General features: G+C 43.4%; 1 protein-coding gene across 1 annotated transcript; it reads left to right on the top strand.

Annotated features, from left to right (window-relative positions):
- Window positions 1-1,910: 1,910 nt before the first annotated feature.
- LOC115099786 (fibronectin type III domain-containing protein 7-like) lies at window positions 1,911-17,536 on the top strand. The gene is made up of 8 exons (XM_029617633.1): window positions 1,911-2,157; window positions 2,902-3,162; window positions 4,936-5,196; window positions 6,470-6,730; window positions 11,771-12,031; window positions 12,869-13,129; window positions 14,916-15,182; window positions 17,241-17,536. Exons 1-8 carry the CDS (start codon window positions 1,911-1,913, stop codon window positions 17,534-17,536), a joined length of 2,115 nt encoding a protein of 704 aa, XP_029473493.1.

Below are 17,536 nucleotides of genomic sequence, written 5' to 3'. Positions count from 1 at the left end.
GGTTCGGAAAACAGACGCTGGCAAAATTGAGCATCCATCTTCCAACCCACAGGCTGCGGGCAGATTTTTAATTTTTTTTTATTTTTGGGGCCTCTGACTTAATATCGCTATGATATTAAGTCGGAGGGTATACAGAAAAGCAGAAAAAACTGACACTTTCCCAGTGCCGACAGAACTTAACTCCTGCCTTCGGGCAGGCATTAATTTCTGAAAGCAAAATGTGCGGCTTGGCTGCACATTTTACTTTCTGTATCACGCGGGACTAATAGGCTCATCAACATGCATTTGCATGTTGCGGGCGCTATTAGTTTTTGGGGGATTGGACACGCATTTTCTTCGCGCTATTACCCCTTACTGTATAAGGGGTAATATTAGCGCGTGGAAAACGCGCGTCTAGATGGGGGCTAATGGTGCGCTCAGCCTGAGCGCACCGTACTGAATTGGCCTGTATAGAATTACATTTCTAGCTCTCTAAAAGTGCTACAGAGAATAGTTTCCGACCATTATGCAGGGCCCATAATAGGGCCCCATAGGAGCTTAGATCTCTAGCAAGCAGAAGCAAAAACTTCCTGCCAGTTACCGGCTAAGACCAAGTCACCAGCAATAGTGAGTCAGACCCGAGTATTTTAAATTTACCTTCCAAGAATTTCTACTGACAAAACTGAGGAATCCCAGAAATCTTGACGTTGAGGGGTGTGATATTAACAACAGCGAGTCGTAGTGCTTCTCTGGGCCTGTTGACAGCTCTGCTTCAGGTGTGTGCTACTGCCCAGAGAAATGCTGCAAAAAGAATTTTAAAAAACTATTTCCTTTTTGGTGCAGGGGAAGGGGGCCAGCAAATAGGGATCTGCTGCGTTACAGAATTACAGTGTGCAGCTATAGGGAGCAAGGAGGGAGGGGGAAAACCTCTCAGCCATAATTATTCCAAAAATTCCAGGAATCCTGGGATAGTGGCCAGGATCGTCCTAATGGCCAAACGGATCCAGTTCAATAGCACCAACCCTCGAAGAAAGTCACTGACGAAACACCCAATATCATGCTGCCGCTATTCTGACTAAACAGGCATTTTAGACTAGATTATCTTTCCCCATGCTCTTTAAAACTCTTGCAAGCCCAAAATGAAGTTCTGAACCGTCTTTCTGTAAATTATACATATGAATTCACAGAAATATAGAACCACCACATTTTTAATTGATTTCAATCCCTAGACTTTACTATTTTGTTAAAGAAATATTTATTCATAAAATACTACAGTTCCCAGCAAGAATCACAGTTTCTAAATTTAATATTTTCTCTTTTAGTAATGGGTCAGTTTTCAAAAGGTTTCTTTACCTGGTTATAACTTTTGAAGTTAGCCAGGTAAGCCTCGGAGTTTGAATATTTGTCCACCTAAATTCACAAGGCACACAAACTTAACCCATCAAAACGGGTGAACCCAGAGTAGGTTTCCAGTTTATCCAGAGGTGTAAATGTGGAAGTACAGTTAGTTATTTTATACTCTCTGAGCAAAGATATGCGAAAATATTTTCAGCAAAACAGATAAAAACGCAGTGGAACTGGTGAATGTCACCTTTTTCTACATGTTGCATGACCATTCACCCATTAAAAAGTGTGGAAAATAAATTTGTGACATAAAGAGATTTTATAAGCCTGCAGCAAACTCTTAGGGGCAGGTTCGTGCTATGCGTTGCTCATATGCAATGCATGCACCTTGACTTACTTCAGCATTACAAGCCAAATTACCCAAGTAGATCTATTGCTGAGTCTTTTGCTAATATAACTCACTTGTATGGCTGTATCTCAGCCTCACAAATGCCATGAGCTATCCCTGTACAAAACAAGGCTATTTGAAGTAAAATCAATCTATGGTAATTAAACCTGGTCCATCACATGCAGCTCCGTGCGCAACAATGAATGTGACATCGCAGCTAGCATGTGGCAGTAACACGGCGACGCTCTCCTGGGATACGTCAGCGGGCGCTGTGGGTTACGTATCGACACTGACCGGACCTGATGGGAACCAGCTCTCGTGCAACGTAGCAAACACCACCTGCAGCATCAGCGACCTGGCGTGTGGCCAGACATATGCGGTGATGGTGACAGCGGTCGGCGAGACATGCATCAACGTGGTCAATGCCACTGCCCAGATACAGACTGGTAGGGATTTTACGTCATTCTTGTGTCACTTTAGGGGGTTAAGAACTGAGCAATTTCTGAGTCTAGCTTACACAGTGGCAAATACTTTTTAAAAAAGTGATCATACACTGGCCTGGTAGCTCAGGTGGCAAGTGCTGTTCACTGCCATGTGACCCCTAGTGGCCAGATTCAGGGCCCATGATTGCAGGGCTCCGGAAGGAGCTCTGGGGTGTGGCTCATTGCAATGGCCGGACTGGGTATGCTGACAGGAGGGGGGGGGGGGGGGGGGGATATAGAGTAGGAGAAAAATTCCCAGATACTTGTGAATGAAAGCTCCTGGTGCCAGATCCCAGCCCTGGCCCTGACTGAGTAGCAGGGGGAAACCTGCTGAGTTAAAAAAGAAAACACCAAATTGGATTGTACCAAGAATTTCTACATGGAATGCCACATCCATTGTTCTGATCTGTTCTCTAAATTTTAAGAATATCTTCTCCTATTGCTTTAGCAGCACTGAACCATCTTAACCAACTAAAGACTTTGCACATAATCCCATATGTTTTCTTATTTGTATACTATGCATTTGAAAGCCTTCTGAATATGTTTCTATGAAAGACTGCTATATAAATGTATATTTTATGGTACAATTGTAATAATATTAGAAATAGACTAGAAATGAAGAAAAAAAAATAAAACCTGCTCTCCATAGAGACTTTGTTCTACTTTTACACCTACTAACATTCTGTTGATATGATTGGTGATACTCAGCTCCCTGCGCCTCGTTGAACGTGAAGACTCTGGTTGACTGTGGGAGTAATGCTGCGACACTGTTCTGGGATGATGCTCCCGGGGCTGTGAATTACATTGCGACTGTGACGGGGCCGGCCAGAGACAAGCACACGTGCAATACAACAGAGACCAGCTGCAGCCTCCAGGAGCTGCAGTGCGGCCACTCGTACAGCGTGACCGTCTTGGCGCTCGGCGAGCAGTGCAGCAGTACGGCCAGTGCAGCCACCAAACTTCTGACTGGTACGTTGCAGAGAGTTTGGGGGAAAATCCCATGTAAGACGACAAAGCATGGTCTATGACGAGGCCCCATCTACTCTGTCCAGTTTGCTATCTACTGCAAGTTCTTAGACCCCAGTTGATCTCTTGGCTTTCCCGCCACATCTTTGCAGCTAAGGATCCACTGTGTTTATTCCCTGCCTTGTTATTTCTGCTGCTGTCATGGCCTCCACCACCATCCCTGGGAGGCTGTTCCATGCATCCACCATCCTTTCTTTGAAGAAATATTTCCTTTTCTCACGCCTGAGTCTACCCCTTTTGAGCTTCATATCGTGATGTCTTGTTCTAAACTTCCTTTTCACTGGAAAAGGTTTGTGTCTTGCTTATTATTAATACCTGTGAGATATTTGAATGTGTCTGTGATAACCCCCCCCCCCTTGCCTTTCCTTATAATATAGACATATTTAAATCTTTAAGTCCCATCTCACAGGGCTTTGGATACAGACTCTGAGATAGGACCCTAAATTTTCCAGTGGAAATGACAGGCTCATGATACAAGGCTGAAGGTGGGCAGGCTTGTAAAATGTGGAAGTTTTCTGTACCAAAAGGATGATAAATAGATAGATAGATAGATAGATAGACAGACAGACAGACAGACAGACATAGATAGATAGATAGACAGACAGACATAGACAGATAGACAGACAGACAGACAGACAGACAGACATAGATAGATAGATAGACAGACAGACATAGATAGATAGATAGATAGATAGACAGTAGAGCTTTCCAATGAATGTGGGAGGCATAAAAACAGTAAGAACATAAGAACCTGCCCTGCTGGCTCAGACCAAGGGTCCATCAAGCCCAGCATCCTGTTTCCAACAGTGATGGGATTCAGAAAGGCATGGGTCAGTGAAGAGGATCCTTAGTTGCGAGGAAGCATATGATTATGTAGGGCCAGAGGTACCGCAGCCTGCGGGTTTTCATTTCTTATCATTCTAGGTTGTTATGTCACTCTTAACTTGTTACAGCCTTGTAGTGAAACTAATTTTTTTGGAAATACACTGGACTGAAGGTTGACTTTCTTTCTTCAGAGTGGATTCTTGGCTATAATTCTGAGAGCATAAAGTGCACATTCTCCCAGTTGTCAAATTTAATTGGCAATTAAGGCAGGATAAGTAGATATTTCTATGCTGGGTATTATGATCCCCCGTGGCTCCTGAGCAGAGACCCAGCACCATAATCTTATGACCTCCTTTATTGCTTTCCACTTTATAACCGTAATGCAGTGCATGAAATGAAGATGGGCGGCCGGACCACAGCTTTTTATTGTAGCCTGCTGCCAAGGATATGAAGAATTCAGGGCTCTTTGTGGTCAGTGTCACTTTCACAAATGCAATGTAAAGTCATTGCACAAACACATGACCGGTTTAGTTCATAGAATAGATTCAGTACCCTTCTGTTAAATGAACATACGCGTACATAACATTACTTGCAAGGGAAACCGGCTCTTTCCAGTCTCCTTTTTAAAAGGAAAAGCAATGTGATTGAATCCCAGAAAGACAGGGCTGGAAGCGACCTCCACTCGCTCACCTTCAGCCTCTAGGTAATATCTACTGCAGCATCCCAGACAGATGTTTGTCCAATCTTCTCTTCTAAACCACCTATAATAAGGATTCCACTACCTCTGTTGTGAACTAGGTCTGGTGCTTAATGTTTAGAAAGTTCTTGCTAATGCTTGCTGATCTTTCTAATGAAACATCTTCCTAATGAATGCTGGTCTTTAATGGGCAGCTCCCTGCACGCCAAGGAATGTGACAACGTGGATTGACTGCGGAACCAACACGGCAATCTTATCCTGGGATAACAGCCCCGGGGCAACGAGCTATATCTCTACGGTGACGGGTGCCAATGGAGAGCAGCTCTCATGCAACAGTACCGACACTGTCTGTGAGGTCAGCAGCCTGCAGTGTGGTCAGACGTACTCTGTGGCCGTCGTCGCGTTCGGCAACAACTGTAGTAGTGCAGCCAGTGCCCCCACCGAACTTAAAACTGGTGAGTTTGTAGAGTTTTTCCAGTGACTCAAATAAGTGCTGGACACAAGACATGGATTGTGCAATTTAACCTGCAGGAGATGGCTTCTTATACCAGTCAGTGCTCGAAAGATTCAGTTCCCAACATTCTTCCTTCTCTTCTGTATTCTGTACATCCCATGCCTATAGTACCTCAGCATTGAGTAAAATGACAGCAGGACTTCACTTTCCACATTTGTCTGCTTATAGCATCCTAGTAGCTGTCATGGTCATGCAGAAAATGATACTTTTCAATGGACCCACAGGGAAATGTTATAAATGCATTTATCCTGCATTACACCTTCAGCAAAATAGAAAGTTCTTAAAATGAGTACAAAGATATGATTGTACATCAGCTTTTGAGAGCACATAGCTCCATTCCTCTCCAGGCTTCTCTGAAATTCTGGTAACCACAATAGTCATGAGGGAGTCATAACAAACACAGGGATTCATTGGGAAATATTTTACTTTCAAATAGATGTAAAAAGCTTTGAAAAGTAGTTCAGTTGCAAAAGTGATATTTTTCTTTATTATTAATTTGATTTCCAGGAGCATGTGAATGGTGCCAAATTGGGAGATACACTGAGTGATTTCTAAAACCTAAAACCTATAACTGACCTCCTGGTACTTTAGGTAGATTGTTTGCATTGCGAGATACTTTTGGGCCAAGCAAAATGCTTGTCTGAGTGCTGAATCTCCATGCAGAGGGTGGACCTAGGGCAAGGGTGGGGTGAAGGGAGAGGTGCAGAAGGAATCACTCCAGTGAAGTATTTTTTCACGTAGGACACGTCTCCCCTCACCTGTAGATGAGCAGCACACAAATTATCCAAACAATTGCATAGCTCCTTCTTCAGTTCTGGCAGGGATGTCTCACCGAGGAGTCTGTGTGGCTCAAAAACTCAAGTGCATTATGTGTTGGGCTAATTAAAGGTCTCAGAACCTGCAAAGAATCGAGTTTCCTCCAGGAGCAGAACTCTGCACAAAGAGATTGTAAAGTTATCTGTAGAAGAAGAAAGCTAGCTTACAACAGAACTTCATAGTCTCTCTGCAGGAAGGAGCTAATGCTGTCATTCTTTCTTGTCTCATTCTTTGCTGTGGGTGGGATGTAGTGATTCCTGCCTTCCTTGCACTAATGCGCTGCCTGCAATTACCTGCCTCTAAAGCATGTAGTCTAGAAGGGCTCTCTTCCAGATGAGGTGGCTCCAGCAGACGGCCTTGCCCCTGAAATGTGAACAATGTTGTTCCTTAATCTGCAGCTCCCTGCATCCCAACAAACGTGGAGACGCAGCTTGAGTGTAGAGCTAACATTGCCACCATCTCCTGGTATAATGCCAAAGGGGCAGCGAGCTACTTCTCAGCTGTGACCGGTCCTGATGGGGAGCAACTCTTCTGCAATGCCACAGACACAGCCTGCGATGTCGCAGACCTGCAGTGTGGTCAGGCGTACAATGCCACGGTCACCGCGATCAATGACCTCTGCAGCAGTGCTGCCAGTGCTGCTGCCACTATGCAGACCGGTAAGTTTCTTTGACGTAAGGCATAGAATTAATTTGGGGATTTCGTTGTCTGGATCATGATTTTTTTGTGCTAAGTTTTACATACACCTACTTCAAATTTTTTATGCATCTGAGAAACATTTCTTGCATTTCTGAATTGTGATGCAAGAAATCTGAACAGGTTTTTTGATGGATATTTATATATATATATATATATATATATTTTTTTTTTTTTTTTTTTTTTTTTTACAAAGAATATTATATAAAGAACAGAAAATTACAAAGACATGCTATAATTTGAAAAGAAAAAATAAGGCTTGGCACATATTCAGAAGCAGGGCCCACTGCTAGCTTTTTTGCTGCTCTGTGTGAACAATTACTGTTCTGCCCCCCCCCCCCCCCCCCCCCCAAAACACACACACACACACACCACACCCGATTCATTCAGTGTCTGTTCCTGGCCCATCAAATAAAGTCCAGTTCCATTCTGCAATTTATATTTTTAAAAACTGACATATTCCACCCCCACTCCCCGAACCCATAGATAGGAAAGGGTAGGGTATTAGGTATCCTAGGCAAACCATACAGCCTTGCACACATGCCACCCCCCCCTCCCACACACACACTCCCACACCAATTATGCATTTATAACATATTTTACATTAAGAATGAAAAGTACAGTCTGCTGAGGTAAAAATATCACAACATGCATATAATATTTACATGCATTGCTGTGGTGCCAACCAGAAAACTCTGCAAAAAAAGACACTTGGAACTCCTATGGAATTAGACTTTTTGTAATGGGTGTGGGCTTAGCCCTCAGAAAGCCATGAACAAACAGAATTTCCATTACAATGTAGTTAACCTCCCATATCAAAACAACCCTAACAACCTTATCTATGAAAAGGTAACACTGCACATATTACATCGGGCCCTAGAACACCAATAAAACTCTTATTAGGAAACCAGGCTGCTATAGATCCCTACACAGGAATCATATGCCAGCAAAATACCTCACCTCAGTTACATATGCAGAACACAGACAGACCCTCACCAAATACAGAATAAAGAGATCAGAAAATATAAATAGAAACGTACTGAGAAGAACTGAACTGGAGCCCACAACAAACCAGCCTCTACATGCAGAGCAACAATGGAAAAACAGAAACATTACCATTCTTCATAAAACATTCAATAATAAAATCAAGAAATATAAAACATCATAATAGTAAAATCATATTCATAAAAAGAATACTGTATTTCAAACCAAAATCCAAAATGTCCCAAAACACCAATAAAATATTTCAAAATATCAATAATTAAAACATGATCTATTTCCCCCCCAAAAATTAAATATTTCAAAAGAGCAAAAACATCAAATTACACCCAATAATTAAAACTAATAAGGATTAATAAATCTACTCTCTAAACCTGTGATTTTTTTATTTCCAGTCACCCTGAGATTGTAATGGGTTAGGGAAGGTAGAGCTGCAGAAATGTAATCCTCTCTCTCTCTCTCTCTCTCTCTTTCTCCCTCACACACACAGATACATACTAACCCACACACATTCATTCTCACACACTCCCTCATATACATGCCTATGCTCTCATACACACTTCCTCTTTCTTATACATGCCTATGATGTCTCACACAATGCCTCTCTCACATACACAGGATCCTCCCTCACAGATACAGTGTGTGTGTGTCTGTGTACGTATGCCTGTGAGAGCCTATATGTAACACATTGGCTCTCACAGGCACACAAACATACACACACATACAAGCACACAGGCTGTCACACAGTCATGTACACAGGCTCTCACAGAAACACACATATACACTCACACAAAGGCTCTCACACAGACACACACAGGCTCTCACTCACTCACACACATACAAACTCACACACATATACACACGACCTCCTGTTGTCATTACTTCGCGGTGGGATGAGCTCTACCAAGGCCCACTGGCCTTCCTGCTTGGGGGGGGGGGGGTAGTGGAAGCTGGGAACACTCACAAGAAAAGTTGTGCACAGATGTGCACACACGCAAATAAAAGGAAACACCAGGCCTCTCATTTTCAGTTGCCAGTGGGTTGAGCTCCATTGGCGGCTTGCGGCCTCTTGCCTTCCGCTGCTGGCAGGTTAGACTTCATTGGCGACTCTGCAGCCTCTCCTGCTGCCACAGGCCTGCCACTCCCTGGGTGTGACGCCCCTTGCAAATGCACAGTATGCATACCTGATGTGCCAGGCCTGTTCAGAAGGCTCCTTTTTTTAAAACATAAAGGAGAGAAATGCGCACAGCATTAAAGCATAGTGTCCCAGTCACTGGAACCAACTGACTGTCTACACTGTAGAATCAGTGGGGAAGTTTTCAGTTTGGAGTAGGGAGATTGTATTTCCATAAAATTTACATCTTTCAGTGTTACTCAGCTCATTGAGAAGAAAAGCATATTCAGTGCTATTTAGATGGATAAGTTAGGACTTATCCAGCTAAGTAGCTGCAGCTGAATATCTGGCCCAGTTGAATGGCTGCTGTGTAGCCAGCTAAGTGGGAGACAGAGTGAAGGCATTCTGGGGAGAAGCCAACTTAGCTGGATAAATTTTCCAGCTAACTCAGAGTCAGCTGGATAACTTATCCAGCTAAGGCCTGGATTTATCAAAATGCGGTAAGTACCGCATGCGATTGCAAAAGGGGCGTGGTTTATGCAAAAATTCAGTTTATTGAAATTTGTGCTAATTACCTATGTGAAGAGCTAAGTTAGTGCACATTGTGATAACATTATCAGAATTTGTGATAGGTGTCAGACCTGTTGTATTTCCTGCATATGACCACTGGGTGGACCATTTTGAGAGAGAGAGAGAGCACCTGGCCATATTGTCATCCCCATAGGTAGGTATTTGTATCCCTATGGTAGGCCCACCTAGTAACTCGAGGTGGGGTTTAGGTATGAGCGTAGGGGGTTAGGGGCCACTTTGACATTCTACGTGACACGTACGAACAGAACAGTGGTCTCTTGTGAAGATATGATGACCTTCGGAGTGAGGAAACTCACTCCAAGATGAGATTTGGGCAATGTTCTCTCCACCTAGCTTGATGTTACCCAGGTAGAGAGTCAATCAAGCTAGGTTGAGAGAACATTGCCCAAATCTCATCTTGGAGTGAGTTTCCTCACTCCGAAGGTCATCATATCTTCACAAGAGACCACTGTTCTGTTCGTACGTGTCACGTAGAATGTCAAAGTGGCCCCTAACCCCCTACGCTCATACCTAAACCCCACCTCGAGTTACTAGATGGGCCTACCATAGGGATACAAATACCTACCTATGGGGATGACATTATGGCCAGGCACTTTCTCTCTCTCTCTCTCTCTCTCTCTCTCTCTCCCCAAGGCTCTGGGTCCTTCAATTCACCTCAAATAGTCCTTACAGGAGACACCACAAACAGCAATGAAACCTTACCACACAGTCACAGCAGCTATCCCATAGCCTAATGCAACTCAAAGAGGTGTTGATAAAATCAGCATTATGGCTGTACAATAGCTCTTCACAGAGAGGCTAACCCAGCCCACTCTCCACCCCTAACTCCTCCTATTTTCTGAATTCGCATCACACCATACAATATGGTGCTTTCACATGCATTAACAGGGCTTTTCGCATGCAAAAACACCTTATCACATTTTGATAAATGACCCCCTAAGTCTGGTCAATCCATAGAGCTGTCCAAAAATTAGCTGGATAAATTTTCCAGCTAACTCAGATATTCAGCTGGATAACTTATCCAGCTAAGTCTGGTCAACCCATAGAGCTGTCCAGATAACTTCAAGACAGCTTGATATATTCAGCAGCATGGCTGCAGTACTGAGTATATGTTAGCTGGATAAGTTTATCTGGCAAACTAACCAAGCCACACAGAGGCTCAATATCTACCTCTAGGTTTGTAATCAATTTATAAGTCTAAATCATTTGCTAATGCACAAGCATGAATAATTAATTACATGCCCCTGTAGTTGTATCTTATTTATGATATATCAATAGTAGTAATTTGGAGAGAGTTCAAGTCCACAAATTTCAAATGTTGTTGGAATGGAACGGCTCTTTCTATTCGATTTATGATGATGTATAAACCTTGACAACATTTCACTGAGATCTGGTTCCTCCCGACGCAGTTAAACGAAACATGGGTATTCATTGAGATGCTGTCCTCTTTATGTGAATAAAGCATTCCGTTCCAACAACTTTTGAAATGTGTGGGCTTGAACTCTCTCTAAATTTCATCAGTGATTTTGGGTTTCCACTTACTTTGCTTGGCTCTTATTTATGATAACCAATGCCCATTCTGATGGCCAATGAGGTGATCATTTTTTACCAATTTCTGATCAAGAGCAGAGCATTATTTTTATCAGCCAATTGCTCAAAAAAACTCCAGGAATATATTTTTTATAAAAAAAAAAAAAAAAAAAGACCAAGATTCCTATTTTGGGTCAGCTTCTAATAGAGTGCCAGGTTTAGTTTTAAAATCACAGGACTGTACTAAGCTAAACACGGACAAAATAAGAAAAGGTCATAAAAATTATTCAAGTTTCAAATTGCAGGAACTTTGCTCTTCTATTTTTTAGCTATCCTCATTAAAGTTTAGGTGTGGTGGTGAAGCAGGAGAAGTTATTGCTACGTTCTCCCATCACAAGCATTGGCAAATTAAAAAAATAAAACAACTTTTCACTTTTTCGTGTGACCTTTTGACTTCATCATGCAAACCCCCCTCCGACAACGGCTAGCTTCCAAGATTCTATATAGGGGTTCTCATTTATTTTAGGTGCATATTCATCTGAATGATTTAGCACCAAACAATTTTAATCATTATGCCCCTTCAGATATTTGTATATACATTTTGAACATGCTACAAAACCTTCGTGAATAAAGATGCACTGTAAAAATGTTTAAATACATAAAACGTAAAGAGCCAGTTCCTAAAGAACTTAACAAATCTTGAAGTTTAAAATCAAGAGCTTGAGGAAACTGTAATGTTCATCAACATTTCAACTCCCCACCCCCCCAGTCCCATGTGTCCCTCAGAGTTTGGACGTGCTGTTAGACTGTGGAACGGACATCGCGACCCTGAGTTGGAGCGCTGCCGATGGAGCGATCAGTTACACGTCCACTGTGACGGGGCCAAATGGAGAGGAGCAGGGATGCAACACAACCGATACAACGTGCAACATCGCAGGACTGCAGTGTGGCCAGCGATACAACGCAACCATCATCGCTTTCGGCGACCAGTGTGCCAGTGGAGTCAGTGCAGCAGCTGAATTTCAAACTGGTAAATTTTATAGGTTTTTTCCCATTTGCTAAAGGAGCATATGGGCAATGCTGTGTTCTGTTGCAGGGTTATTGAGAAAATGCCTTTCTGACTAACTGGATTTTGCCTTTAGGTGGCATGGACTCAGAAATTGCTAGGTCCCAGTCTACCGTTGACCATTTCAAGATAGAAGCCACTTTCATGCAAATAGAGCTTGTAAAGTGATGTAACAGGCCTGGGTCTGGAAGTTTTGGGGCATTTTCATTTTTATTTTTCTTGCTAGTCTAATCTTGAGTGCTTGTGAGTCCCATCAAATCCCAGTATATGCAAGAATCCTGCATTTTGTGTTAAGAAGGGAAGTTGCCTTATAGTATCTGTCATCGAATACATAGGAGACAACCCTGCTGTATATCACTGCATTTCTTAACACCCTTCAAGACAAATTCTTCCTGTGCTTCCTCCTGATGCATCATTCTTTCAGATCCATCAAACAAAAAAAAAACCCATCACATATCACTGAAATGGAGTGGTGGAAAATTAGTCATTGTACCTGGGCATTCATATATTTTAAGTTTTATTTATGTAAATATATATGTGGATGTGTGTGTGGATCAAACATTTGAGGCAGTGCAGAGGGAATGTTGTGTTATTCTGTCAAAAAAAGAAAACTGCTTAAAAGAAAACCTACGATGTAGTTTGGGAAGAGCTGATAACATTTGTCAGGCTCATGAATGTTTGAAGAAAAACACTTTCAGGACTGTTGCATTTCAGAAGGACTGGGGATGGGAAACCTGCTTACTGAGTGCAACTAACACGGACAGAGTAGCATTAATTTGTGCTGTGGTCTTTTCGGCGTAGCTCCATGCGTCCCCAAGAATGTGGAGGCACAAATTGATTGCGACACAAACACTGCAACGCTCCTCTGGGAGAGAGCCTCCGGAGCTGTGAGCTACTCATCCTCCGTCACAGGCCCCAGAGGGGAGCAGCACTCCTGCAACGCCACAGAGACAACCTGCAACATCACTGCCCTGCAGTGCGGTCAGACGTACAACGCGAGCGTCATAGCGCTCAGTGACCAGTGCAGCAGCGCGGCCAGTGCCACCACTGAATTTCAAACTGGTAAGATGAGCTGTGTTAAAAGTAGACAGGCCGCATTATCCGCGTGGTGCTGGGCCCGAAAGCAGCTGAGGCCTTGTTTTCAGAAGGTATTCTACTGAGGGAACGCAGGCCTGGCGCAAGGATGGAATCCTGAGATTTCAAAACTGGATTTCATGTTTCCCAGGATCCCATCTCTTCACATTTGGGTATCCTTTCAATAAGGTGCCTAACTGAGAAAGGGCACCTAAGAGCCCGATTTTCACACAGACTACATGGGCAAGGTTTGTGTGGGTACACAAACCTTGCCCATGTAGTCTGTGTGAAAATCGGGCTCTTAGGTGCATAAAAAGTGTGGGCGTACTTTGAGCTGCCTCAGAGGGAGGCGCATAAAGTATGAGTGCTAGCAATGCTTTTATTAAAAAGTAAACGTATGCATGCAGTTTTCTCTCCCAACCAAGTTAAGTCCCCCACCCCCACACTGAATTGCCCTTATTTACTGCAGCTGAAAGTACCTGTGTTGTGAAAGGACACGCCCACTTTTAGGCAGCTGATTCCGCCGACCCACCCGCGATACCCCTAGCCCATGGAGATCCCAACTGAACCTTTCAATATTTCCTCCATGAAGTCTAAGGGAGAACAAATGAACTGGTGTGAGGCACAGGCAGGAGAGAACTGAAGGAGGAGGACACAGGGGGCAATGGAGAGGCCTGCAATGCATAGGCATGGAGCAACTATGCAAACCACAACCGACAATGAGCAGGCAGAGAGAGAAAGCCAAGGCAAGAGGCATTCAGGACTAGGGCCCTGATGTAATAAAAATGTACACTGAACTTCAGCACATAGTTTCTTTACTAATGTACTAAAAAAAGAGAGAACTCGATGCACTGCAGTGAGCTATAGTATGCTAATGGACTGGAAATTCATGCTAACCCAGAAATATGCACAGAAAGACATGCTCAGCACACATAAAACATCATTTAGGTGTCTAAATGCCATTTTCTGCACAAATTGTGTTTTGTATGGCTGTGCATTTGGGGGTTTTTTTTCTTTTTCTGTTTTTTTAGTGCACACTAGTGCAAAATGGATTTAGTGCATATTAAGCATCATTTTCACACACAAAACATATTTCATGTTTATGAAATATGATTTGTGCACAAATTATGTTTTACCCCCTAAATGCCAAGTACAGAACCCTGGCACCACAAACTCCAAGTTCAGCCCCACAGACCAACACTAACCCTAGAAACTTTACTCAGTCTCTGACCAGGAGTTACCTTTCCTGAATTAAGAAAACTTGAGTAGAACTTAAGCACCTCTCTGCAGGGGGAAATAATAGACATGGGATTTTCAGGGAGGCCCAATAAATCGTGCATACGGTTTTAGTCACATTCGTGCGCACATTTTTCGTGCACTAAACTCCTTATTACAGTGGGAGTAAACTTGTGCACAAAACATGCATTAACGTGTGTGCACACACAGTGCCGTGCATCTTACTGTGCTGGTGTAGCTGGCATAATGCAGTGCAAGAAGACGAGGTTCTCACTGTGATGCTGCTTGCTGGACTCCCACGATCCTGTCCAATGCTTTCATTCTGTGCCTGTTGGGGAAACTTGTTAAGTTAATGTCCTCAGATGCTTTCAGTGCCACAGTAAGAGAACAATCTGTTATAAGCAAGTAATTGTAGTATAATTCAAATGCTGATGCCTCCATCCTTCTTCTGTTGTTGCAGATACACTTTTATCAGTCATTTTTATACTGTGGTCAGGATCTGATCACTAGTGAAACATTTTCTGTTTTATTTACCCAGCTCCCTGCCTCCCAGGGAATGTGGGAACACAGATTGATTGTGAGACGAACACGGCAACCCTCTCGTGGGATGGCGCTGCCGGGGCGGTGAGCTACACATCCATTCTGAGTGGCCCTAACGGAGAGCTGCACTCTTGCAATGCCTCAGAAAAAGATGTGTCCTGCAGCACTGAGGTCTTGCCATGTGGTCAGATGTACGTGGTGTCTGTGGCAGCATTTGGGGAGAATTGCAGCAGCATGGCCAGCGCTGCAGTAGAACTGAAAACGGGTAGGTTTTTAATTCCTCTGCTAATCTCTGCGAGTAATGTACCTGGGTCACCAAGAGGTTTATCGCCCTCCTGTGTCCATGGACAAACTTGTCAAGGAATAGGGAGCAAGTTAAGGGTAGGAGATTGGTGCCCAGTTCAGATTTTGCCCCACCATTTTTGGGTGGATTTTAAAAGGTTGTGCGTGGGAGTACATGCGCGCGCAGTACCTGGTGCGCGCGCATGTACTCCCGATTTTATAACTTGCGCGCTCAAGTTATAAAATCCGGGGTCGGCACGCACAAGGGGGTGCACAATTGTGCACCTTACGCACGCCGAGCTGCACTGCCTTCCCCCATTCCCTCCCAGGCCGTTCCGAAATTGGAGAGGCCTGAAAGGGAACTTCCCTTCCCCCTAACCTGACCTTCCCACCCCTTCCCCTAGCCTTCCCCCCCCCAGACCTACTGTAACCCCCCCCCCCCAAATTTTTGTTTTACCTTTTACGCGCACCGACCGACTGCCCCGCCCCCTCCCTGCCCCTTTTTGCGAGCCCCAGGACTTACACATGTCCCGGGGCTTTATGCGCGGCACCGGGCCTTTTTAAAATAGGCCTGGCACGCGTAACCTTTTTTAAATCCAGCCCTTTATTTTCATCTAATTTTTTTGTAGTCCTGCCAAAATGCTAATCTGGTTTGGAAATTAAGAATGGCTGTGCTATCTTGCATGTAACATGTGCAGCACATGCTTTTAAAGCGTGCACATATGTTGCAAACCTGGTTTTCTGTAGGAGGTTGAAGAGCACTCATACACAGCCACTATATGGAGAGAATGTGCTTTACAATTTGTGTGACCTGTAAAACACAGGGAAAGTTCAAAGCAATCTTGCCATCACTGTATAAATTAATTTGCAGTGAAAAGCACTGGGCTGGTTGACCCATTGGCTGAGTGGTTTGCATGCTGGAATAAGCTTAGGGATACCCACATTACATGCAAAGGTTGTCCACCGATCAACGAACGATAGTAATTTGTAGGAAAACGTTGTATCCAGTACTTATTATTTCAAATGTATCAAATGCTTTTAGTCAATTTAAAAAAAACCCATGAGATTAATTTCTTTATTTTATTCATTAGTATTTCATACTTAAACGCTATGGACCATCATACCACCCCGCGGTTAGCAAGATCACAAGTTTCACTTGCATATCCACCGCTCGGGGTCACTTTTAATCATTGGTCCGCAACAATCATTTTTAGAGATACGTTTTTTCTTTTTTTGTTTTAAAAGCAGTAAATGGTACTTCCCTTGTCTTTGGGGTATTTTGGTATCCGAGTCCAGAGTCCGACATGAATTCACGTTTCGCGCCCTGCTGCCTCAGGGACTCTTTGACTTGATCGAGTTACCACTGTCACGAGAACTCTGGATATTTAAAGGTCTTTATACCAATGGGGGATGCCATAGCGTAGCCCTATTGTGATTGTACTCTCAATCATGGCAGAATGCTGATGAAGTTGTATGCACAGCTGTTGGATAATTCCCAGCTTCAAGTTAAAAACAAAAATTGCTGTCTCAGAGAAAGCTACTGTCGTTTTAATTGTTAGGTCACTGCTGATTATCTGACCACTTAAATAGGGAGTAACTGGCCATTTTGGACTCTGGTGGTAAAGCGCTGGTAGGCCTTCAGTTTCTTGTACCATTTGTGCCTCAGAATGATAGGGATATGTTAGCATGAGTAGGGCATAGGAGTCTTACTGGAAGATAAGTCAATGTGATGAATGGTGGTCAGAAGAGATATAAAAGAGAAAAGGGAGGGATCATTACTTTTCTGCAATGATTCATGAGTTTGTTTTTTTTTAATATACAGTTTATGAAGAAGGGGCAATGCTGCTGCTTTTCACTGTTGAGTGGGCCTTTTATTCTTGGACCAAACTCAACTTCAGTAAAGAAGTAGTGTGTTGCCCTGCTTATACCTTTGTGTCCTATGTCTTGTGTTGTGCTTTTTGCCTAGAAGACCATCTTGGTGTCTGTGTTTCCTCTTTCACTCTACAAAATAACACTTTGCTGTTGGCACTCTTCTTTATAGCTCCCTGCATTCCTAGGAATGTGTTAACGTTGCTGAACTGTAGAACCAATGTTGCAACCCTATCTTGGGAAGATGCTCCCGGAGCTGTGAATTACGTTTCAACAGTGACCAGTCCTGATGGAGAGCAGCATTCCTACAACTCAACGGAAGCAACCTGTGATGTTAGTGACCTAGAATGTGGGCAGACATACGCTGTGACCATCAGAGCGCTCGATGACCAGTGCAGCAGTGCAGACAGTGCCACTGCAAACCTGCAGATGGGTAAAGATTCAGCTTCTGTATTGCAGGAATTATAA

The sequence above is a fragment of the Rhinatrema bivittatum genome, chromosome 10 (genome assembly GCF_901001135.1).
Source record: "Rhinatrema bivittatum chromosome 10, aRhiBiv1.1, whole genome shotgun sequence".
Lineage (NCBI taxonomy): Eukaryota > Metazoa > Chordata > Amphibia > Gymnophiona > Rhinatrematidae > Rhinatrema > Rhinatrema bivittatum.
Note: the sequence above shows the minus strand (reverse complement) of the source record. Positions and strands in the feature narration are given on the sequence as shown.

Coding starts and splice junctions, on each gene's coding strand:
- LOC115099786 (XM_029617633.1), top strand. CDS start 1,911: ATGAATGTGACATCGCAGCTAGCATGTGGCAGTAACACGGCGACGCTC. Junction 3,163..4,935: donor AGCCACCAAACTTCTGACTG/GTACGTTGCAGA, acceptor TTTAATGGGCAG/CTCCCTGCACGCCAAGGAAT. Junction 13,130..14,915: donor CACCACTGAATTTCAAACTG/GTAAGATGAGCT, acceptor TTATTTACCCAG/CTCCCTGCCTCCCAGGGAAT.